Consider the following 25,207-nt stretch of genomic DNA (forward strand, 5'->3'; position numbering starts at 1 on the left):
GTGGTTAGCTGTGTCTGATGCACCTGTGGTGGGAATACACTATAACATTGCGCATCTCTTCCCCAACCCCGTGTTCTGTGAAATCAGGTTGATGGCTTGAGCTGGCTCTAGTAGGAATATAAATGGTCATCAAATAATGATATCTTGATGTATAGTGTTTCGGCTTGATGATGGTATGGAAGCAATATACATTTGAGAGAAACTGTAGGTGGGATTTGAATTCAGATCCTCCCATAGGCTTGCGAGGTGGTGCTAGTGAGATGAAACTTCAGGTCAGCCCTGAGACCACCAGTTGAAACAGGTAACCCTTCTGCGCATGCATACTGTGTGGCCACATGGTGATTGGAAGAAGTTTAAGTGTATTAAATATGTTTTCTCTTTCCAGGATATTTCAACTGGTGACAGGTTTGTGAGGATATAATTCCATCAGAAATCAAGATGTACTCGTGTTCATACTAGAAATTGACAAAATTTTGTTGGTCGTCTGGATTTAAAAATAGATGTAATGAGAAAATGTTAATAATATAGATTAAGTAGAAAAAAAATGTGTTGTGCCATGAGCCATTACACGGCGAATAACAGAAGACTGGCTGGAACAGTCTTCTGGCATTTGAGAACTAGAGCCCATGTTAGAATAAACAGTAACCCTTGTCATTGATGAATGAATGGCGTTTGAAAATTCACCTCAACAATGTTCACTTTTTTCTTCCTTGTTTATTGAAGTAAAAGAAACTATCTGTCAGTATTCCTGTCAGATCTATGCTTATTCACCAATTAAAATTAGTGTTTGGCTATGACTACTAAAGTTCAGTGAAAAAAAAATCAATAAAAGCAGGTGGGGAAAGCTATCTGGATACATAACATGAATAAAGAATACTGTGCATTTTCTTCTTTTTTCCTAAGCTGTAAAATGCATCTTTCTATCATTAAAATACAGACAGTAAATTGAAGTAGGTATATTTAATGTGCTTTAAAAAAAACCACATCTGGCTGTTAAACATCATCTACCAGCACATCAGAGGTAACCATTCTCAGATGTACATGGGTCTCTGATCAAAAAGTCATACCATCATAGCCCTAGTCTCTGATGTCACTTCCCTTTTCTTCACAGTAATTTTAACTTTTCATTAATATTTTTAATAACACAAGAAGACACATGTATAGTCTTCTGAGGTGAGCCTCTTTGGCGAGCACGCTGGTAGGATTCATCTCTACTCTAGTAAGTGACCATCTGTTCCTACCTATAGATTCTCTTGTATGGACACATTACATATGATTAATATCCATCAGATAAAATACTTGGGGGACTTTTGCTTTTGACAGTGAGGCTTATGACAGCATGAGAATATTATCTTAAAACATCACCTCCTTCCTTGAACCAGACAAGCCTTGCAAAACCATGGTCTTTTGCGGAAAAAAAAAATGTATGATAAAATTATATCACAAGATCAAAAGGTATTTATTATACATATCATTATAACATGGAAGCTGACGAGCATTTAAACGTTCAAGTCCAGTTTTATATCACACTTACTAAAAACGCTTAGAATATGTTTTAGGAATAAAGAAGGCAACAAGACAGCAATGTTGTGTAAAATGCCTAGGCATGATAGCATTGTATGTTTTCCTCAATATCCATCCAATACCTAAAGGTATGCTTTACAATCATACCTTTTGATCCACCTTCTTTGCCAAGGCATTGTGGTCATTATGCATATGCAAATGTTAATAACTGAGGTATCATAACTTACCTAAAAGGAGAAAGTGGCTAGGAAGAAAGTGGGAGGCAAAGATGGGTCACTCTTTGGCTTCTCCCAATCAAATATTTAAGGTTAGGAGTCAGGCAGAACGTGTATCCAGCAAGATACATTACATTGCCAACGATGGAATTGAATATTAACCAAGGACTAGATAATGCAGGACCTGTTCATACCCTAGAATCATCCATAGATTACTTGAAAAATAGTGTTTTCACCAATGGTTGTGATGGTGCACAGGTTATTTTACTTGGAAAATTCTGGATAAGTGAGTCAAAAATAATTCTGTATATGGTAAATTTTTGCAATGCTTAGGCAACTTGTTTTGTTTTTTAGCCATGTATACGGATGCATAGGAATGACATTTGATAAGAATATTTCCAGCTAAGTCTAAAATGGTTCTTTGTGAGTATAAAATGATAGTCCTGTGTGGTAAGAAAAGGTGGCAGAAATATCAAAATACAAGCTAGGGGGGAGCAGACCATCATGGGCACCAGACAGGGAAAAATAAGCAAATAGTAGGATGGACCATAAAGCAAGTGCAGTTAAAGTTGCCAAGAAATAGCCACTGGGAAGGGAAGTGGGTCACACCTAGAGAAACAGCAGAAAGTGATGTGGGAAAGACTTAACATCAAGAAGATATTAAATACAATCCCGTTAAGGGGATGTGATCAGTACATAGCTTCTGGCTCTCAGCATGTTGATCTATGTGTAACCAGATAATGGAATTCTATTCCTAAAACTATGTAAAAAAATTAAATGATTGACATCAGATCAATTTTAATTGCCATAGTTATGAAATAATAAGCCAAGAACCTTCTGAAGACCTTCTGACACAGGGAGTTTAGAGCAAAGCCAAGTAATACAAAAGAATATTAAAGTTTGTAAGGATAAGAAAAACTTAGGGTTGATTTTACTTGAAATTATTTTTTTAAATCAACCATATTTTTGCATGAATCATATGTTTAGTCACTAGCAGAACTTCTTCCAATTTTATAAAGGAAAATTCTATTCCATTGCAGATACTCTATATACAGTCATCTTATGTGCACTGATCTGAAAGGGGAAGAACAGTATTGCTGAGATTGCCTCTGAACCCTGCACCAGAAGGGAGGGCTGAGTCTAAGGAGCCAGCACTCAAGCAAAGACTGCATTCTCAGGCATGACAAGTCAAAGTCAGAGCTTAACTTCTGGAGATGCTTGCCTGAAAGCAGCCTGCACCACATTCATGCCACTGCAGCATGCTCAGCATCCTCCTCTTTGGTCCACAGTCAGTTGATGCAAGACAAGGCAGGGCCCCAGAACCTTAGTTTTAGGCAACAGACCCATCAGCACAAGACACAAAACTCAACAGGAACACCAGAGGCAAAACTCTGGTGAGCTTGGTCTCTGACATACATATGGGACTCCAATCCTGCCATATTCCCATATGTCCTTGTACAATCAACTCAAGAGTCCCCAAATCATGTTAGATGGACTGAAAGTGAAGATGAAGTGACAATGCCCCCACTGACATTGTTCATAAGTACCCTAAGTGTGAATTTCACATACAATTAACATCTGTGTCTGTCATTCCATGAAAGCTACCAAGGTGACTGCTAGCTTAGACAGCAGTGCTGTGCAGCATGGAACTCTGGGGATATACCCTTCTTTCTGTCCTAATATTCACTAATTTTTTTTTTTTACTTAATTTACCTTCTCTAGAGAAACCTAAAATTTGAATATATATATAGGAGTTTTTTGCAGATGAAACCTAAAGTTTAAAAGATAAAATGTTGCTTTAGGCACACAAACAAATCCATATTGCACCTGTTCTATATGGGACCGTTTTTCCCCCTACTAATAGACGATTAAATGTAAATCCTAATGTACATTCCATTTTATATGCAATATGGGTAGTTACAGTTGCCATGGAAACCTCCACTTTTGCATTTACTGATTTTAATTCTGTGACATTTGCTGACTTTAGTACAATGTAAAGTTTATAAATATAACATACAGGTTTGTAGAGCTTTTTTTTTTTAAGAATTCAATTTGCATAGCTAATTCCATCACAAATCTCTAGGTATATTAGAGGGGAAGGCATTAGACTGGTAATGGTAACTAATGGTAATCAGCAAACACCAGGCTATTTCCAGAAACAACTACTTCTATTGATCCTCAGTAAACAAATGTTCCGTCCATTGTACCAGCTTTTTTAGCTATTGAGTCAGTGACTGTTTCTCAATGTGGAAATAGTAGAGTGCTTTTATTCATTCAATATACCTTCAGCTCTGTTGTCTCCATTTATATTTAGCATGGACCTAGTAAGAAAAACAAGCCAGGCATGGATGAAAAATAATGACAAGGCCATGCTTTGGAGACTACTTCCAACCCAGGGTGAACATGTAACTTTTGGCTGGAGCTTCTTGTGGCTCCTTGCAAAGCAACATCTTCCTCATTCCCATTCCCGATTCCAGCTGTCTTTGCATCTGGAGACTCTAGCACAGTTCCTGTGCATGAGATAAACACTCACTCTCTAGCTACCATAAACCCTCTTCTACTCCTGGCTTACTGAGATATAGAAATTGAGATGGTCTCAGTTGGAAGCCATCTAAAGCTACCTGTCAATGTGTGTTGTAGATATTTTGAAGTTATTTTGTTTTCTGTGGAGAAAGACTGCACATGCTCTGGCACACTTATGGAAATCAGAGGACAACTTATGGAAATCAGTTCACTCCTTCTACAATGTGGGTCTCAGGAACTGAACTCAGTTCACCAGGTTTAGAATCAAGTGTATTTGACTGCTGAGCCATCTTGTTGCCCCTCATCCATCAACTTATTAAAAATATATCATTAAGAGCTTCCTGAGCTGACAGGCAAAGATAAAAAGGCATGTCAACATCATAGATCCAGAAAGAAATCAATGATTTTGTGAGTCTTTTTGAGGAAGCCCAGATTCAGATAACCATATACATGCATACAGGTTATTGAAAAGAAAACATGTATAAGAACATTCTAAGTGCTGGTATAAGAGTCTATGCATTCAATAAGAGGGGAAAGATTTATCCAACACTGGTTGAATCTCTCCATTGTACAAGACACTGCCCAGCAATCTTGGAACAGTAAAGTGTCTACTATTATATCTGAAGATGAGAATAGTGGATAAAAGAAAACTCTGGTGCCACACTTAAGACTTCCAGAGAAGAGCAAGAGAAGATAACGAAGTGGCAGTGGGTTTGAGAGAATTGTGAGAGCTTTTCAACAACAAGAGGCACTGGAGAATTGGGCCACTAATAACTCAGGAGAAATGAGACTAAAAAAAAATGTCAAAGAGAATAAACATTTTATCTTTGCTTTACAAAACAAAAACAAAGACAAACCAAAAAAAAAAAAAAAACAAAACAAGAAATGAGGTTGAACAAATTGAAAATGATGAAGATGGCATCAAAGTCAAAGCTAAGTAGGAACAAGAATGGGCAAGAGTCACAACACAGCAGATAGCTCAACAGATGCAGAGAGGGTCCAGGGGTTTAAGAGTTGGTGGGAGGTTCTGGCCATGTCAAGCTGGTCCAAGGAAGTAGGTGGAGCATACATCATGACACCAGAGACCACCTGGAGCTTGAAGCCACAGCCACATGCTGCTGACGTGAACAGATGGTGGTGAAACTGAGAAAACATTCTCCTTTCTTATTCCAGAAATGTTAGAATTTACACTTATAGAGCACCTCCTGGCCAAAGTCATTGCCTACTAAGATTGAGGTCACCTCTACCTGGACAAGATAACATGCTTTTCTTGACTTCTTTCATCTTCTTTTAAGTCCTGCCACATAGTTCTTTATTCAGGAGCCAGAGACATATGTATACAATGGTACTCCAATTATGAACCATCCCTAAACCTCCAGCAAAAGGAAGATGCTTACCCATACCTTAGGATTGAAGAAAAATAACAATCTGAACCCATAACATTGTCACCCAGTCAGATATTACCTGGCCACAGCTATGCCCTGAACTTTACTTTGCTTCCTGCTTGTCGTTGTGGTCTGAACTAGAGATAGCTGGCCTTCCTGGTATAGGACCTTAACATTTGTCAGTTCTCTTTCAGAATGCCACCTTGACACCTTATGTTATCCTTACTGCTTAAATCTTCTATGTTCTTTTTCAAAAAATATATGTATTTGTTTCTCTGGTTAATCAATCTGTATGTGTGTGCACATGCTCTTGGTGGCCAGAGGACAACTAATTCTCTCCTGACAGTCCTTGTAAAGGCAGACTTTCTCCCTCTATGTCTCTTATACGCTGTATTCTTTGGTGTACCTGGCCAGGGAGCATCCAGGCAAGTCTCCTGTCTCTTCATCCTATCCCACCATGGGCTGCTGGCATTGCAGATGCATGCAGATTACACATGGTTCTAGAAGCTGATTTCAGCTCATTAGGCTTGCATCAGAAGACTTTACCCACTGAGCAATCCTACCAGCCCTCATTTGTTCTTTAACTTGGGCTGAAACTTCACATCTGTAAAAGATTTAGATTTGTTAGGAAGAAAAGCATACTAACTGGAGAGAATGAAGACCCAAGATGTCACTGAACACACAGGTCTAGGACAGGGTTAGTGGTATTTGGCCAGCCTCTGCACAAAGCAGTCTGAAAACATGAAGGTTATTCTGTTCATGAAGGCACTGCTGCTATGGTGGTTTATGCTTGGGCTCTTCACCCAGCCACCCTAGAATCATGTGACCCTACAACCTATAAACTCTTTGTGGATATAGATATCCTTCATAGAAGTCAGATATTGGGCCTGTTCGCATAGACAACATTTGGTTCCCACTAACTGTGTTTAAACATAAGAGCTTTCTTCTCTTCTGGTATTCATCATTCTGTCTGGGATATGCTAGATACTCTAGATTTGTTGGTGGTGGTGCTTTGTATGTTTGTTTTGCTGGTTGGGTTTTGTTTTCTTGGGTGTTTTTTGTTTGTTTGTTTGTTTTGTTTTTGTTTTTGTTTGCTTCTAGCCATGGATTCTATGTTAATGACACAGATATGCTCCTTACACTCAAGAAATACACAGGTATGGCCCTCACAATATATATTGGGTTGCTGGTGGTGAATGGGAACCCTTGAGAAACATGAGATCTCTTCAGGCCCCAATTCCTTCATCACTGAAGGCAGCACTGTCTAGAAGATCTCAGAATTGAACCATAAAGTTCTTCTCTGGACTTGGGCAGTTTGGATCAAACCATGAAGCAGTTCTGGCTGACTCTGAAACCCTGGGAAGATGGTACAACCTCTCTAAGTCTTGACTTTATGGTCTGAGAGGTAGGGAACATCAGAAGCATGTGATTCAACAGAATCAGTGACGCAACAGCACGTGGGCACAGGCCCGGGTACACAGCCACTTCTCAATTCAGCTGCACAGTGTTAGTGGCTCACGCCTTTAATCCCAGCACTTGGGAGGCAGAGCCAGATGGATCTCTGAGATCAAGGCCAGCTGGTCTACAGAGTGAGTTTAGGACAGTCAGGGCTATACAAAGAAACCCTGTCTTGTCAAACAAACAAACAAACAAACAGGCAGACAGACCCAAGAATTCCCAGTACTTTCCTCCGCTAGTCCCTTGCCTTAGCTTTATAGAGTCATACAAAGCTTTGGACAACCTGCTTTTCTGGAGTTCTATTACTATCATCTAGCTATATACCACAGGCAAGAGGAGGATTTGGATTTTTTTTTTAATTCACTATGTAATAACTTGAAGCATCACAAAATTGCTATGGGCTATGGTCAACTCCTCGTTAAGGATTAAATTTTCTACCTATTCACAGACAATTTCTCATGGCGAGGAAAATAAAAGGGATTAATTTTGAGACATCTTAGCTTTCAAGTGGGCTTAGAGGAAGAGCCCCTTTCCTCTCTCTCCCTCCCTCACTTCAGGTTTAGATTCCAATGGGTTAAAGAATCTGGTTATAGCCATGATCGAGACATTGCTGCTTCCTGCCTCTGTCTCCTTTTGTAGCTGATTAGGGAGCTCTTAATAGCATCAGATACCCAACATCATCAGCAAGTAAATGGTGCCCCAGGTCAAACATACACATATTCAGACCACAATTCATGTCAGGAGAAGAAATCGAGATGAGTGTGGTTTTGAGTATGTCTCAGTAGCCCAGTCCTTACAGAATGCTTATTTTTGCTGCTCCCAGCAAAACATCCATACCCATCACACCTGCGGCCCTTATCATAGCAAAAGGTCTAACTGTTTGCCTTCCCTGCTAGGCTGAGAGCATCCTGAGGACAGGTCTTCCCTGTGGTACTTCATCCCTGAGCCCATAATAAAGAAAACACGGCAGCTACTGATGAATGAATAAACCAGTGTAGTTCAATCCCAGACGCAGCGGGGTGCCACGGTGAATGCTACTTCTTAAATGGTTTTAAAACCAAAGCCATAATAAGACTAACAGCAGAGTCCTTTCTTCTCTGCCTTTCTCCTGCCTCCATAAAATAAAAAAAGAAGAAGAAAACAGGAAATGTAGAATTGGGAAACCATTGCCCATTTATTCTTTCCCCTCTCCTCCATCCTCTCATTACACCCAAAGTATCTGGTATCCCTTCAAGCAAGTCTCTAGAGACTGGGTAATGCTCCTGATAAATACAATGGAGTGACTTAAGGCTGAGATTTCAGTTCCTAACTGTAAATGTCTTGACATATTTTTTTTTCTTTCAGACAAACGCCTGGAAATATAATAAGCCATATTTTCATGTTTATTTGTTTCAAATGCAGTATTTTTTTTCAACAGATAAATACAAAATTTTTGAGTCCAGGAAAAAAATAGGTTTAAATCACCCTCCCAGCAAGCAGTGTCTAAAACAGTACGCACAAGAGATCATTTCAAAGCAGTTTAATGCACTTAGCCAACAGGCATTAACAGTCTTTGCAGAATAAACTAACACTGCTTAAGCTTATTTCCTAGTCGTGGTACAGACGAATTTTAACCTCTCTGGAAAATCTGGCGGTCCAGAGTACCCCACCCCAACCCCCCTGAACTCTGCAATTGTAGAGCACCATGAATTTGTGATGCTTTTATGGTGACAGGGAAAAACCTAATCTCTGGGACTCCACTATGTGGAGGACTCCTCTAGGTGCAGGACTTCCACTATGGTGCATGGTACATGATGCATGGTGCACTTGATCTTTAGGCTTCAGCCAGTGCAAACAGATATGCAAGCCCCCACATACCTTGGTTCAGCAAAATTCTCTCACCCAAGAAGGTGGGAGGAAAGCAGAGAGGGGAGGCTCCCCGGGAACTCAAAAGCTCACTGGGGACCTTGATGCCCATGTTTAATGTAGCAGATTTAAAACAGAAAGCCACGGTCCACCTCAGTCCCACCAAGGGCGGAAGAGAGAACCTTGGAGTTTCTTGCAGGTCTAATCCAGGGAGAGCAGAGGAGGAAACAGGCACAGGAAAGGGAAAAGGCCTCCCCAAGGCCACCAGCTTAGCTTAAGAAACAGAGGAAGAGATGAGAAAGATTCCAGACAGACCATGGCCAAGTGAACCAAAGACTGCAAGGGGGCAATTTACAAGGAAGAAAGATCTTGTAGGGAGGGGAGTAGATGCCACCTAGGTCTGAGTCTGTGCATAGCCATCTGTCTATATTGTTCCATTCGGTGCTAGGGATGTTCTCATAAGAACTCACTGGGTTTTATATTTTACGGACATAGAAACAGAGTTCAAGTTCATTCCCTGTCTGTGGCAAGGCACAGCTTGCTACATTTCTCTTCCTCCTCGACACAGTGTCCTATAGGATCCTTGGGTCACTCTGGCTGTCAGCTGAGGAAGCGTCCACAAAACCATATCCAAAGTTCCCAGTTCTACTGAGGGGGAAAAGATGCAGAGCTGATGACCCTGGACCCAGTCTCCAAAATAGCTGCTGGAGGTTCCCTCCCTTGCAGTGGGTACCTCAGTGCTACACAAAGATAGAGCATCACTGGGCAAATTATATAACCTTGGCTAACAGTAATTTTACATCTTAAAAAAAAACATGAAAATTTATCCTTTGCCTCAGATACACAAGTCTAAAAATAGCACAGCCAGCCAGCAAGTATGTATAATTTTTCTTTTGTGCATCTCTCCATCTACCAAATTCTTCCTCTGAAGAAATGAGGCAGCCAGCAGTCCTTTTTCTACAGTTACTGTGAGGATAGAGCAAATTGTTTCTCTCTGGATCCACACACCTTCATTTATTCCCTTTGTGAGACAGTAGAAACCAGTGCCGACTGAATTCTTATTACATGCCACGGTTTGGCTGAAGAACCAAAGGACCATTCTCCTGAAAGATCCTAAAACGACCCTATGGAGAAGAGATGACTGATGTCCCCTTTCACAGAAGGGAAAACCAAGTCACAGCCAAGGGAAATCATTGCTTACCCTACTGAAGAATATTTTATCAACTTTAAAGCATAAAAAGCAGTGACAAAGAGCAGTAGCAACCCTGGATGGACATGGCAAACTCATCGTACTCTGTCCTTCAATGTCTCCCCAATTTCGACAACCCCACCCTACACACACACACACACACACACACACACACACACATCTACATGCTAAACCCTAACTATGCATAAAGCCCCACTCTTCAAACATCACATCACCTTTCAAGGCTCAATTTCTTTGAATTCACTGTTCCTTCTACCTGAAGCACCATTTTAAACATCCTTTCTGAATTGGCAGATTCCCATTCATCCTTCAAGGACTTCCTTCTCAGTAAATAACTACTGTCTCCTCACTAAGTTCCTAGGAGACAGGAAGGCTGTCTTCTCCATCCCTAGATCAGGAACAGCAAGCAGAGAAGATGGAGCATATATAGCAAACTGAAAAGCACAGTAATAGTTGTAACTGGAATTAATGTTTTTATGATACAAGAGTTGTGCTAAATACATTGTAAAACTTATCTCTGACAGTCTTCATAATCTAGAGGTATAATTCTACCATCATTACCTACTATCCATGAGGACAATCAAGACATTGACTCACCTAAGGCTGCTTAACCACTAAGCAAAGAAATAAATTTGCATGGCTTCTACAAGTTAAGTACTTAATGCAAATGTCAGGGTAGGTGTGATACAACTGGTCATTTCCTTGTCATAGACACACAGAGCATGAGCTAGCTTTATAGCGTGTATATTGCCCACATAAAGACAGTGATAACTCAGAAGAAACTAATTACAAAGTGGTAGGCTCTGGGAAATGTGCCTTTTTAAAAAGGTTGGCATTGGACACAGCCAATATCAATTGCTGTGGGGACAAATAAGGACGTGAATAAGCTAGTATCTGACCCCAAGGGTCCTTTCGATCCTTGGAGAACAAGAAAATAGCACCCCATACACATCATGACATAGCCCAATTTGGAGGCAACTCTTTCTCCTTGAATGAAAAAGATGTCCCTCAAACAAAATCATAAATTAACCCACTACACCCAGACTAACCAGTTCTAGAGCAACACTGATTCTTAACATTAATTTCAGCTCCCTTTTTCCCAATGAATCCTGCAAAAACCTTTTGATTTATGGACCTTTGTGTGAGGCTTTCTGCTTCTTCACTTAGAAATAATACAAAAGAAAGAAATGCAAGGGGAACACAGCATCTCTCCTCAAATGTGGAGGGGAAGTTAGTGTCTCAAAAAGGACCAAACCCCTGGGTTCAGGGTTTCTGACTAGCATTAAATGGTACAGGAAATCACGCATTTAACTAATTCCTTTACACTTGCATTCCTCCATGTTACTGGGAGAGAAGGCTGATTGCTATGAATATTGAAGTGAATACAAACGACAGTAAAAGGAACCAAATAATGTGTGTGTGTGTGTGTGTGTGTGTGTGTGAGTGTGTGTGTGTGTGTGTGAACCTGTGTTTTCAAAAACAGAAAAAAAAAACAAAAACAGAAGCCTGAATAATTCAGACAACCAGAATTACATCTTAAGAAGTTTTAAGGACATGGTAAAGTGTTTATTATTTTAGTTTAAAGTGCTGATTTTTAGAAGATGTTCATGGCTTGTGAGATGACTTAGTGGGTAAAGATGCTTGATAGCAAAGCAAGCTTAACCACCTGACTCAATCCCCAGAGCCCACGCCCAAGTGCTGAAAGCCAGCTGCTTCCAGTAGTCCTCTCTGCCTTCAGAGCATGTGGTACAAGTACATCTGTATATATACACAAACCAATAAAAATATATAATACAAAAGTTAAATAGAAAAGAATATTAAAATGCGTTCCCAAGAAAGGAAAATTTTCAGTGTATCTACAAATATGAATAGATGCTTTAAATCCAAAACCAAACCGTTAACAGCAATATTTGCATGGGAAAGTTAAAGAAGATATTTATTTGTCATCTTATCATACTCACATTCTACAAATTCTTTACATTGACAATGTATGAGTGCTTTTAAATTTTAAAAATACATATTTTAAAGCACAAGCAATGATTTTTAAAATAAACTGGCAAAAATTGATCTTGGATTAAAACATAATGACTTATTTCTACATTTCTTAGCATCAATAGCTTTATATTCCAGAGCAAAACTGCATTTCAGGTGTTAGAAAAACAAAAAGAGAGAAAAGAAGCTTAGAGCAGACAGGCTTTTTAGAGACCCCAGGACACACTGGGAGTTGGCAAGAGGCTTGGTGCAGGCCAGTTTCTAAGAGTAAGTCTTGCAAAACCAAATATGATTTCTGAGTTGACCTCACTATAGTCAGAAGAAATCATACTTAGGTCTAGACTGCTGCAGAATCATGACTTGGGTTCCAGACAGGAAAGCTAAGAATTCACTACCTTGAAAGTAATAGACATTGCCGAATCAGAGCCTTTAACAGTGGGTAATATGCACAATTGCTTTATTCCAGTTCTAAGTTAGAAATTCCAGCCAATTGCAGATTAATCATGGATAAAGCAATAAGGCATAGGAATGGATGTTACTGTGTGTATGTGTGTTGCCAAATGGTCTGCTTGGTTTATTGGCTTAGCTTTTGCTTGTCTATACAACTTTTTAGTATCATGATACAATCCCCATGAGTCCTAAGAAGTGACCTATATTGGGAAGCAAAATTTAATAAGCTCTATAGGAAAGGAGAGAGAGAGAGAGAAATCTACAAATAATTTGTTATATTCTAACTCTGCAACGTATATCTCTAAAGAGGTTGATAATTGTTGTTTATTGACACAGAACTCTTAATAAAAATCACAGATGTGGAGGCTGGAAAGATTGCTCAGTGGTTAAGAACACTGGCTGTTCTTCCAAAAGACCCAGGTTCAATTCCCAGCTGCCACATGGCAGCTCACAACTGTGTGTAAGTCCAGTTGCAGCTGGTGGGACACTCTCACACACACATACAAACAGACAGAACAACAATGTACATAAAATAAAAATAAGTAATTTTTAAAAAAATTACAAGTGCCTGGTGGAGAAAGTATTGAAAGACATATGTCATGCAGCATCAATAGATATATGTATGTAGAATTCACTATAAACAATTGAGGGGTATCCACTGTGAAATCTGGGGGGAAGCTCAGCACTATGTTGCAATGTTGTCATGAGTACAATGAACCTGATCCCTCTGTCCAGCGAGACTTCGTAGAACAGCTTGTGGCATCCCTGACCACAGTGTGAGTCTTTACTGTGTGAAGAACTAAACCATAAAGTACCCTAATGTTTTGGTGAAAAGGCTATTTTTAGTCTAGCCACATAGAATGTACTATTGGCCTCCTGGTGCTGACTCAGCCCCTTTGGAGTAATCCTCACAGGTTGCATGTTAAGAGGTATTCCTTCTCAGAATAAATGGTCAGTCAAGGCCAGCAGAGCAGTGCTCTCCAGCCCTCTTTGGGATCACTGCTTAGACAGCCCAGCATAGGCAGTGATGAAGAGGATCATTTCAGTGCTCAGTTGTCTCCACTGAGTTCTTAGATGGAGAAAACAATAACCACGGCATTTTCCCAAGAAGATGGAGTGCACCTGACCTCATATATTGGTCCTGCCACTTCTGCTCATAAAGTTGGGTGAGGATACCGAGCTGGAGTTTTGCACTGCTTAGAGCACTTAATTTACTGAAAGATCAGAGTATATCACTGCAACCTCCGTAGTTCCACGTGGCATCTATTCCATGTCCAGCATAGTACACATATCTGCCATTCACAGCATTAAAGTTGGTCTAAAAAACAAAGATTCAGAAAAGTCATGGAACTTCCCCACAATTTCACAGCAAGGGTGGGAGATAGTCACATGATCTAAGTCTCTCTTATAGTTAGCAACATTGATGTTGAGTTCTCTCTTTTTCAAGAAATGGTAAAGGGACTGGTGATTATTATTATTATTATTATTGACATTATATTCATGCTTTCCTTACTAGAAGTTGCCCACATACACAAATGTTAAGCATCAATCTGAATGGAATAAGCAGCCTTCCTAAACACATGCCATATAGTTAGCAAATGCAGTGTTACTATAGTTAACACCATAAACTGACGTAATTATCCATATTTTCTGTTGTGTAAGTCACTTCAGACAAGTTTCTAGGTGGCCCTGGGAGAAAGTTTTGCAAATGCAAAAATTATCTAGGAAATGCAATCTCTACGCACCTTGGGTAGATCTAGAGAGAGGAAAAGGGACAGAAGGGAAGAAAGGGAGAATGGGACAGAAGGAGAGGGGAAGAGGGAAGAAATAAGAGGAAAGAGACTAAAAAGAGAGAAGGGTAGACTGGAAGAAAGCTCTGGATGTACCAAACAAGACCTTGAGAATCCCTAACAAGAGTTTTAATCAAGACTCAGAAGATTCACACAGAGTCCCATTGCCCAGGCTCTCAGAGGTGGATCTCTTTTCACAGAGTGCCATGTTCTACAGGTGACAATGTCTTCCTGGCTCACCAGTTCCAATCGGAACTGCAGGCAAATATACTGTATGATGGATGGCAAATACCCCGTCACCCTAAACAGGAGCAAAATCATTTAATTTTTTTGCCCAGCATGTCATCTACCTGCTATGGGATGGATAACATGACTAAACAGGACAACTATGTCCCTGGCCTCTTAGAGCTTCTTATTCTCTGCAGGACAAGCAAAAACTAAAGGACAAAAAGAAAAGCCAGCCTCGCAGTTAGTAGACCAATACACTGGATGGCCTCATAGCCAGGGATATAAAGTCAGCACAGACTTGATGTTTTGGGTTTTGGGTTTTGTTGTTTTGTTTTGTTTTTAAATGTGGGAATAGAAGTCTGGATGGGATGAGGAGGTGGATATGGCACTTGACTGTAATCAAGATACACTGTATTAAATTCCCAAAGAATTAGTAAAACTATGAATGTGACAATGAAGAGGAGCAGAAGGAGCCAGAAGCAGCAGCAGCAGCAGCAGCAAATATCAGTTTACAAAGATTCCTATGAAGCTAATGAAGAGGGCATGTGAGAAAAAGGTGACCAGAATGACCCATCTTGAGGGACATTAAGGAACACTTCCCTTAGAAGGGACATTTACGTTGATCATCAGAAAAGATCCTATTTGCTGAGACTGTGAACCGCCCTTCCCGTAGTGTGTGTGTGTATGTGTGTGTGTTATGAATTATGAAATTGATCACCTGTAAAGAATGCCAGTGCACAGGCAAATTCTAATCCAAATTATGTGTTTTATTAGTGATATGAGTTATTCTATAGGAGGCTGTTGACCTAGTCATCAAAAGAGACACTGAGCAACCAGGAAAATTAACAAATCCCTCCAAGCAAGGAAGGGCATGGGTAGATTGGCTGTATTAGTCAGGGTTTCTATTCCTGCACAAACATCATGACCAAGAAGCAAGTTGGGGAGGAAAGGGTTTATTCGGCTTACACTTCCATACTGCTGTTCATCACCAAAGGAAGTCAGGACTGGAAACTCAAGCAGGTCAGGAAGCAGGAGCTGATACAGAGGCCATGGAAGGATGTTCTTTACTGGCTTGCCTCCCCTGGCTTGCTCAGCCTGCTCTTATAGAACCCAAGACTACCAGCCCAGAGATGGTCCCACCCACAAGGGGCCTTTCCCCCTTGATCACTAATTGAGAAAATGCCTTACAGTTGGATCTCATGGAGGCATTTCCTCAACTGAAGCTCCTTTCTCTGTGATAACTCCAGCTGTGTCAAGTTGACACAAAACTAGCCAGTACATTGGCCTTAAAGCCAGAGTAGGCTCTTAGAAGGCTTTCCTAGGGAAGGGGAGAGCACCAAAAATACCACCTGGGCTTTCTATGGAGAAGCAATTGGAAAGTGGACTGGGAGCAGGGAACACAGACCACTGTGGCTCCAGAAAAGAAGATGGGGGCCATAACATCACCAGGACAAGGAAGAACCCTCTTCAGAAGGCTCTGACTACTCTAATCCTATGCTTTCTCTTTCTAATTGGAAGGCTGAAATTGCAAAGGAGACTGATGGAATGTGGTCCAGCTGATATTAACACAGACTGTAGCTGCAGATCCCCTAACAGGGGGTGGGCAGTCAAAATCTGCAGTCTGAACCATGATTTACCTGTGGTTATACATGTGAGAAGGCATAAAGTCCAACCCCTTCTGATTCCTGTATGTTCCTGTGGGGACTTAAGCAGTTTTGTCCCCTCTTCCTTATCTCTTAAGGGAAAAGCAGTATACATGCATACCATGCAGAGCAGAGCATCAACAGAGGAGATTCGTCTTATCCCTACTCAGAGGCAAACATCTACTATAAAGACACTGGCCTCAAAGGTAGCCAGAGTGAGCTGCAAACTTGGGAAAGAAACTGTTTCTCCCAAAGAACTACAGAGATTAGCTGTAGACACACTGGCTGCATTTTGGTAATGGATTGAATGGGGCAAGGAGAAACTCACACATGGGAGTCCTGTCCCCTCCTACTGCTCTCTTGTTCCCAATTGATTATCTGCAAAGGAAGCCCATGCTATCCAAATTTGAATTCCAATTTAATCTCCTAATACTTATATTGACTCCTCCTGCCAACTGAGAACCTGTCAGAGCTGCAATCATTAGTCATTCTGCTACTGTTTAAATTAACCCAGAGTCAGGCCTGGTGGTCATGCCTATAATCTCAGCACCAAAGAAGCTGAAACAGGAAAACTGATCCAAGTTCAATGTCAGACCAGGCTGGGCTGCATAAGTATCAGGCTACCCAGAGCTATACATTAAGACACATTGTGTTCCTAAAACACAATGAACAAACACGAAAAGACAATCCAAACTTCAGCATTAATAGTTAACCACTGGAGAAAAAGTAGATATATGTAAAGTAAACTACCAATATGTATTTAAATAAAACTATCAGGTGGCCATGCACATGAGTCTACAGTTTCAGAGACCCTTCTGGTTAAATGAATTCATCAAGTATTTTTCTATAGGACACATGATTCAGGGTCTTTCCCAATAACCCAGCTGTATTAGTCTCCATCCTGGTCTTTCAGATGGTTTCTTAGAATCCTGTTCTGCCTGTCCATGGTGAGTATCATCTTTAATTGCAGCACTCAGAAGGAGAGGAAGAGGCAGGAGGACTTCTACGAGTTCAAGACCAGCCTGGTCTACAAAGCAAGTTCCAGGACAGCCAAGGCTGCACAGGGAAAATCTGTCTCAACAAAACAAAACAAACTCAGAAGAGTCCTGCTCTATACCCATTTAGATCAGTCATGTATATCATACCCAGGAGCTACTCTCTGAGCTCCCTTGGGATGTCTATGTGCCCTGGGATAAAACAATAACAATAAAAGTGTCTGTAGAGGTAAAACAAGACTCCCGCTGGTAGACCCTGTTTCTAGAGGTGCTGCATCAGAGAGGAAAGGACTCTGAAGCTGAGTGACAGCAAGATGGGTCACCTAAGACAAGATGATCTAAACATCTCTATCCCAGTTTAAATACTCTCTCAGCATAAATACAGCAGGTAGTACGTGCCTGCCCCGCCAAGGACTATCCTGAACATTGTAAACACACCACAAGTGATAGTAATGATCATTCCAGCTGCCTTGCAGGATGGCCTTCCCTGGGTAGAAGACACCCACAATACACTGCCAGAAATCCATCACGGTGCCCCACCATGATGGTAAGTCTCTAAGTCTCCTTCCATCATCCAATCACAAACTTCTACAGGACAGAAAAGGTCTCAGTCATCTCTGTTGGCCAACAGATGGACCGATATCATCACTGCCTGAAGGATGGGAACTCTATTTTTTTTTTTTGGTTTTTCGAGACAGGGTTTCCCTGTGTAGCCCTGGCTGTCCTGGAACTCACTCTGTAGACCAGGCTGGCCTCGAACTCAGAAATCCACCTGTCTCTGCCTACAAGTGCTGGGATTAAAGGCATGTGCCACCACACCTGGCTAGGATGGGAACTCTTGAAGGAATACCTGAATTTTAAGTCTTGAGACTTGCTTGTGTTTTGATGGGTGCTGGCAGAATCTACATTTAAAAAAAAATAACTGTAGACTCAAATAAATGAAACAAAACAAAACAAAACAAACAAGTAAAAAACCTGTGTCATAGCCACAATATAGTAGGAAGACATAAGTTTGGAGAGCAGTTAAACATTTCCTAAACGCTGTGCATTTTGATATTTTGAAAAGATGGTACTTTGATCACTTAGTATTTTGAAGCCTACCAGCTCAATTTACATTTAAAAGTTTGTGAGTGCAGCCCCTTCACCACTTACAAAGGGGATATTTACAGCTGTTTGTTTTATATTTTGTTTGCTTACTCCCGTAAAGAGGTGCTCTGCTCTCCTGTGGAAAAAAAAATAAGTCAATGGTTGCAATGAGAGGAGACTCAGGGCAGCACTCTCCACACAATTTAAATCGATTTCTTTCCGAAACACAAACAAAACATTAAATGCTCAAAAATCTGCATCATACTTAAATCCTACTTCGTAACTGTGTGTTGATTTCACCTGATAAGAATCTGTGATGCATGGGGGTTGAAAGATATTTTTCTTCTTCTTTTTCTTCTTCTTCTTGGCTTCCTACGAGTAGTTAGTTTGCAGCAAATTTTAATTAAAAACAGTCCCCATAGTAAGAAAATGGGGTGGGGTGGGGGAACCTCAGGAGAAGAGAACTGTGTTCCCAAGCCCTGTACTTTGTTTTCTGAAGCCATGAAGGCAGCTTGAAAAACAAGGAGTTTGGAAGTTCCCATTTTAAAAGCTTCACTGTTGGTTTTATTTAACATTTTCAAAATAGCTGCTCTTGCTAATAACCTGCCCCTTCCTCACTCCTCCCAACCCCCTTCAGAAAGCCATGGACAGTCTGCTTTTTAACTGAACATTGAAAACTCTTTCATATAATGTAGCTCAGGGTACTGGCAAGTTTTCCTTCTGAATTCCTAGGGGCAGAGAACACCTAAGTATTACAAAACCGTTTCCTTCTTTTCTACATATCCAAAGTAGGTAACCGACTCGGGTCCGTGGTCCGTGGGAACCATGAAGGGTTCTGAGGTTTTCCGTGAATAAACACTATGCTTCAATCTGGAACCCGGGCAGACAGAGAAAAAGAGGGCAAGGCACACACACCCTCTCTTGCCCATCCCTAGGGCGGTTTAGAGTTAAGCTGAGGAAGGGGAAAAAAGTCGATTTGAATTTTAAGAGCTTCAAACATTTTGAAACCTTCCTATTTAATGGTATAAAACTGAAGACTATAATTAGACTAAAATCCTCCTGTGAACTGCTTTCTATAGTAGTCACAGTTTTCTCATTCACATACTGTTGATAAAAGAAGAAAAATTCAAAACATAAGGGCAGGGCAGGTTACTGCTGTTTTATGTAATTTTTTTAAAATTAGTGCAGTAACAAGGTGGGGGGGCGGGTAGTTCAAAACATCTTCTTTGAAATGGAAGCATTCTTGGTCATTGGCTTTAAAGAAATATGACCCTGAGAACTTATCTACAGTTTATCTAACAAAGAATTGTGTAAGTCAGTTTGATGAACTGGCCTAAGTTCTACAATAATCCAACATTAGTCACTCTCAAATTCATATTCACCAGGACACTCAGACAGCACACTTATATTTTTCTTTCACAGTGCAAACCTCAGGATTTAAAACAAACAAACAAACAAAAAAATCGGCTGGTTTTGTTTTGTTGTAGCTTTTCACAGACCCAATCCTGAAGTCTTTAGAAGATATTTTTATGTCCAATCTGATTGGAATCTTTGTGCCATGTTAAATTAAACTATATAACTGCAGAGTCGAAACTGTGTAGCCGTGTTCTCTCAAAAGAAATTTGCACAGTGTAACCATTCAAATAAATGGATTTTGGAAGACGTGGGGGGGTGTCAATTTATGGTAGCATGCTAAATGGAAAATGTAACATTTTCTCTACTGCCCAACTGTGACACATCTCAAAGTTTCTCTTAGTTTTATTTTAAAGTGAGAGCTGGTGGGTGTAGGGTGGGGGTGGGGTAGGGGTGGGGGTGGGGATTTCACACATTTACCGAAATCTACTAAAGTGTTAATGTTGTGAAGAGATTTTACTTCCTAGACCAGTCATCCACATTTAAAATAGATTTGAATATTGGTTATTTACTTTTAAGTGGGCTCATATTCCTTTCCAACGAGGTTAGGTCACTAGCTCTTAAACTCTTGTTTTCCCACAAAGATCAGAGAGCTGAAAGGCCTCATGATAATAAAATAAATGTGGGCACAGTGAGGTGAGAGTTTTCAGAGGCAGATGCCCCATAGCAACTTTAGCTCCGTGGGGGGTACTAGGCCCCCTCACAGATGCAGAGCTGCTATTGGGATTTCAATAGCAAGGGGTTCTGGAGTCCTCTCTACCTCTGCCACCCCCTTTCCACTACAGGAAACCCAGGTTTAAATGTTAATTGAAAATCTACTTAGTCCTGGAATGGTTTGCTATCCTGGCGCCAGCTGGGCCAAGCCCGCCAGGACGCAGGTTTCCAGTTTTCGACAGAAATGGCTGATTCTTTCACTACCATGTGTAAGTTTGAACTAAATACAACCCATGGAAGGAATACTTTCTCATATTAAGGCAAACCATGTTGAGTTTTCAAATTCAATGGATATGGTGGGTGATTGGCAGGTGAGGCAATCCAGACTCCACACTCACTGCTTAGTGACAGGACCCAGCTAGGAATACATTAACTCCCAACCCAGTGCTCCTTAAACCAACACAACCCAGTATCTAAAGGCCACTGATTTAACCGAAAGAAATGACCATGCGTGAATATCCTAGGGGTCAATCATCCAAGGGCAGTGAGTGATGGACGTCATAGCTCTGCACTAATTTATTACCTTTTGTTTTTTAAAGAGAGAGGTCTTTAGAATTACTTGTAATTTCTTCTTAGCTGAGTAAGTGTTCCAAAGAGAATGCAAAGTTAAGACAGAGAGAGAGAGAGAGAGAGAGAGAGAGAGAGAGAGAGAGAGAGAGAAAGAGAGAATGAATCAGGTCAGGAGGTGATAAAATAATAGTATATGGTGCACAGAAGAGGGAGAAGAAAAAGACACTGTGAGAGAATCCTTATGATTGTAGGGATTGACTAAGTAGTAAAGGTGATGGCTCGACAATCTATTTAACGTTATGTGTGAACAGATGTCAGTTTTGCAGTATATGGTGACTGTAACCAGCTTCTACTCAGGTTGCATTATTATTTTTTTTTAAAGTCACCACTTGTAAAGCTACCTGTAACTTTTTTTGTGCAAAGTTATTGTTTTTCCTCTAAGTATACATTACTATCAAATTTTAATATTTAATGTGAATCTATATGTACAGTAGGAGCAATTAATGATTACTGTCCTTTTTTCACGTTATGAAAATATATTTCTTGTGCTGAGACAAAGGTGTTGATATAATTATGTATATAATTACTTTTGAAAGACTTAATAAGAGGGTACATGTGTGGAGGTTGTACCAGAACACACTGAAAAATAGCTCACAGCACTTTGATGTCAGGACGAGTTAAAAACTCAAAGATTTGTCAAAGCAAGCTTGCCTCTCCTGGTTCTTTAGCTATGGTCAGAGTGAAATCCTGCAGTCATAGCTAGCCTGTAATCTTCTAAAAGTTGGAAGTTCTTGGGTTTAGCTCTCAAGAAAGATTAATGTGTCATTTTGGAAAAGCAAACTCCTAATGGGTCACTTTCCAAACATCTCAAACACGAACCAGTGGGTAATCTATTCCATCTTAGAGATTTGTATGGAGACCAGGATGGATGGGAAGTCTCCCAGCTCAAAGCTAGCTGCCCAGGGTTGTGGAAGGATGGAGAGGCACCCAGAACCCAAGAATAGCTACCCTGTTTCAACCAGCAGAAGGATGGGAAGACGCCATCCACAAAACCTCAACAACTTTCTACCGAGCAAGCAGGACACAAGTTGTCTTTCAATCCTGTGTTCAAGAATTAATCTATTGCAGTCTATGGTCTCTATTATTATTATTATTATTACTGAGAAATAATTATACTTAGCAAAGAGATTTTTTAACTGTATATATTGTTAACATTTTATTGATTCCTTCTGACGGTTCCTTTTTTTGTTCAACATTTTATTACTATTACTGGGTGCCTCAACTCTAAAACCTTCCCAGTCTTCCCAGTTCTGAAAGCAGCCTCTGCCACTGATAGCTTAGACAGGGACTGAAGATTCATTCCAAAACACTCTTACAAAGATTGTAATAGAAGATACAAGCTAGAACACACATATAAAGCAACACACACCACAGGCATATGCACACACACAAACACACACACATACACACACACTCACACAATCCTATTTACTGCCAAGAACTCAGCACTCTAAACACCAGAGTTTACACTCTACAGGAGCTTCTGGCTTCTAGAAAGAGGCGACGTGCCAGCAATTATATTTAACATCCATGGTGCATTAACATATAAAGAAAATAGCAGTGATAAAGAGAGCCAGGCTTTAAAACACACACACTAACACACAAAACCAAAAACAAAACCCCACAAGATTTTGTCCAGCAGTTAGCCAATCAGAAAGCAGGTCACATCATCTTGTTAGCCCTATTCAATACATTAAACATCAGGAATTCTCTATGGCTCCGCAGACAATTCAAAGCAAGTGTGCTTTATTTTATCATGCAAACTTAATCAAATCCTTTCTCAGAGTTAAAAGCCAATCTTCAATCTAACTACCTACCAAAGCTATTCCCCCACACCCCTGTGGCATGACTCCTATGAGTATTTGTACTATGCAGCGAAAACTCAATTCCCAGAGACTTCTATTTCTTCAAGAGACTTTGACACACCTACAATAAACACTTCAACACCAAGTCCCACCTTACAGGCAGATGAGCACCCGGCAGCAGAGTGCTTTGCCACTCAGGCAGCCCAGAGAAAAATTAAATATTTAAATTGTGAAAGAGGAGTCTGGAGTTTTGCATTTAGAAAGTTCTGAAGAAGTCCCTGGACTGGCTCACTGCCTGAGAGGCTCAGCCTCCCTCTCTCTGGAGATCCCAAATGCACTCAACTGCTCCTGGCTTGGATGGGGAGCTAACTCCTGTCCCAAGGTAGAGCCTTGGGAGGCACAACCACCAAAGAGATGAGAGGACCCCACCTCCTCAGTCAACCTGTCTCTGAATTTAACACAGAAAGAGGCAAACATGTGTGTCTTCCCTGAGCCCACCTCCAGGGAGTTCTGAAAAGTACACAGGGCTGCTCTCTTGTCCCTTTTACCTCAATTTTAGTCACTTTGAAAAAGTAAGTTTAGGTCAAACCAGACTTCCTCTGGAACTTGTAAATATATGAATATATGTCTACATGATATTACACATACAACACAGACGCAAACATCCACAAAATCTCTTGCAGTCTATATCTCAACAAACATGACCATCTCTAAGCCTGTAAACATCAGAGTTCTGGGAAACCTGCATTTCTAGAGACTCGGCATGTGAACCAAGTGCTGGCTTGTCTATTTCCAGATACTAAGATTCCGGCAGAAACTGTCCCCAGCTCCAAGAGTTACTGTCGCTGGAAACCCAGCATTCAAACTCGTGGGTTCACCTTGTTGTGCTTATATCCACCTACGTGGTAGTAGCTGGTGGGACACTTCCCACAGAATTCAGCTAAGAACCCCAGGAAAAGCCCATGCACAGTTTTAAAAAAAAATCCACAAACACACGCCAAGGTTGAAGAACTTACCTCTGTACGAGACTGCAGTCTCTTGTTCATCTCATAGATTCGGTACTCTGGCTGTACCATGTATGGTGTATGTCTCCTATAAAATGGGCCGAAAGGAGAAGAATAGAAGGGGTCATGTGGTGTGCTGGACATCTTGCCTGCTTGTCGAAAATCAAGCTTAATAGAGTATCAGGAACGTCCATGCAGAGCACATGGGCTGTGTTCTTCACAGTACAAAGTAGACGCACGCACACACGCTCACACACACACACACACAGAGGCAGGCAGGCAGGCAGGCTGAGCACACTGGCTGGGAAGTGCTGTGGGAGCCCTCTATAGCGAGAGAGGAGAGGGAACGAGGAGGGAGAGGGAGGGAGGGAGCGCGGGAGGGGAGGGAGCACTGGAGCTCTGAGAGGGAGAGAGCGGAGGTTGGAGGTTGGGAGGGAGGAAGGGAGGGAAGGAAGGAGGGAGGGAGAAGGGGGAGAGTGAATGCAGAGAGAGAGAGAGAGAGAGAGAGAGAGAGAGAGAGAGAGAGAGAGAGAGAGCTGGATAGCTAGAGGCTCCAACTGCTTGTTTTTAAAGAAGCAGTTGGTGAAGGGGTCATTTCCTGTCCACACTGTAGACTAGTTCAAAAATATAATTCTCCTCATAGTCTGACAAGAAGTCTAAGGCTGAGTTTTAATTCCCTCCCCCCCCCCCCACCAGCCAAGACCTTGCAAGCCTGATTGCTAAGCTTGTTAACAGAGAGGTGGGTTCACCCACTGCCTAAGCCTCTCGCCCCTGACAGCCACACTGTTGTAATGTATCAGAAATGGGATGACTCCCAAACACAACAACACTGGCACTCTGGTCCCCTCTGATTTTGGGTTGGTGATTCACTCCCTCTGGAAGATTCCTCCGGGCTCTCCTCTCCCAACAGAGTTTTGGCTGTACCTGCTGTACTTCGGATAGGAAGCTGAGCTGTATCTTAGCATTCCCCTCCCCACTGACTTCCAAACTACTCCTATGCCCAGCCCCCTTCCTAACCTCCCAAAAGGGGTTTGTCACTCTTTTGACAATGGTTTTAGGGGGCCTACATTCAGATTACCTGTACAGTCTCAGGTAAAAACTATCACCCAGACCTGAATGTGGAACCATCTAAAATCCATCCAAGAAGCAATGGGCTTTATTTCTAAGAGGTATTTCTAAGACAAGAAAAGAATCCAAAAAGCAGACTGCTCAGGAAGATATGAAAAGCAAAGGAAAAAGCATCCCACAGAAATGTCCATGGAAAATTCAGTTGAGTAAGAAATTGCAGATAATTGAATTTATTGCCCCCCAAGTAACAAGCCCAACTCTGATGGGGACAAGGTCTTTGCTTCCTTCC

General features: G+C 41.1%; 1 protein-coding gene across 8 annotated transcripts in view; it reads right to left on the reverse strand.

The window, feature by feature from the left end:
* The window catches only part of Ldb2 (LIM domain binding 2), a 337,912-nt gene extending 313,669 nt beyond the window's left edge, over nt 1-24,243 (reverse strand). For 6 of the 8 annotated variants that reach the window (XM_021162308.2, XM_021162311.2, XM_021162310.2 and 3 more), the window contains exon 1: nt 23,863-24,243. In XM_021162308.2, the coding sequence (XP_021017967.1) occupies nt 23,863-23,994 (132 nt within the window). In that variant the 5' untranslated portion in view covers nt 23,995-24,243. The remainder of the gene's footprint in view (nt 1-23,862) is intronic. The other 2 variants (XM_029477483.1, XM_029477484.1) reach the window with 1 other exon arrangement.
* Nucleotides 24,244-25,207: the final 964 nt, after the last annotated feature.

Source organism: Mus caroli, chromosome 5 (assembly GCF_900094665.2).
Source record: "Mus caroli chromosome 5, CAROLI_EIJ_v1.1, whole genome shotgun sequence".
Lineage (NCBI taxonomy): Eukaryota > Metazoa > Chordata > Mammalia > Rodentia > Muridae > Mus > Mus caroli.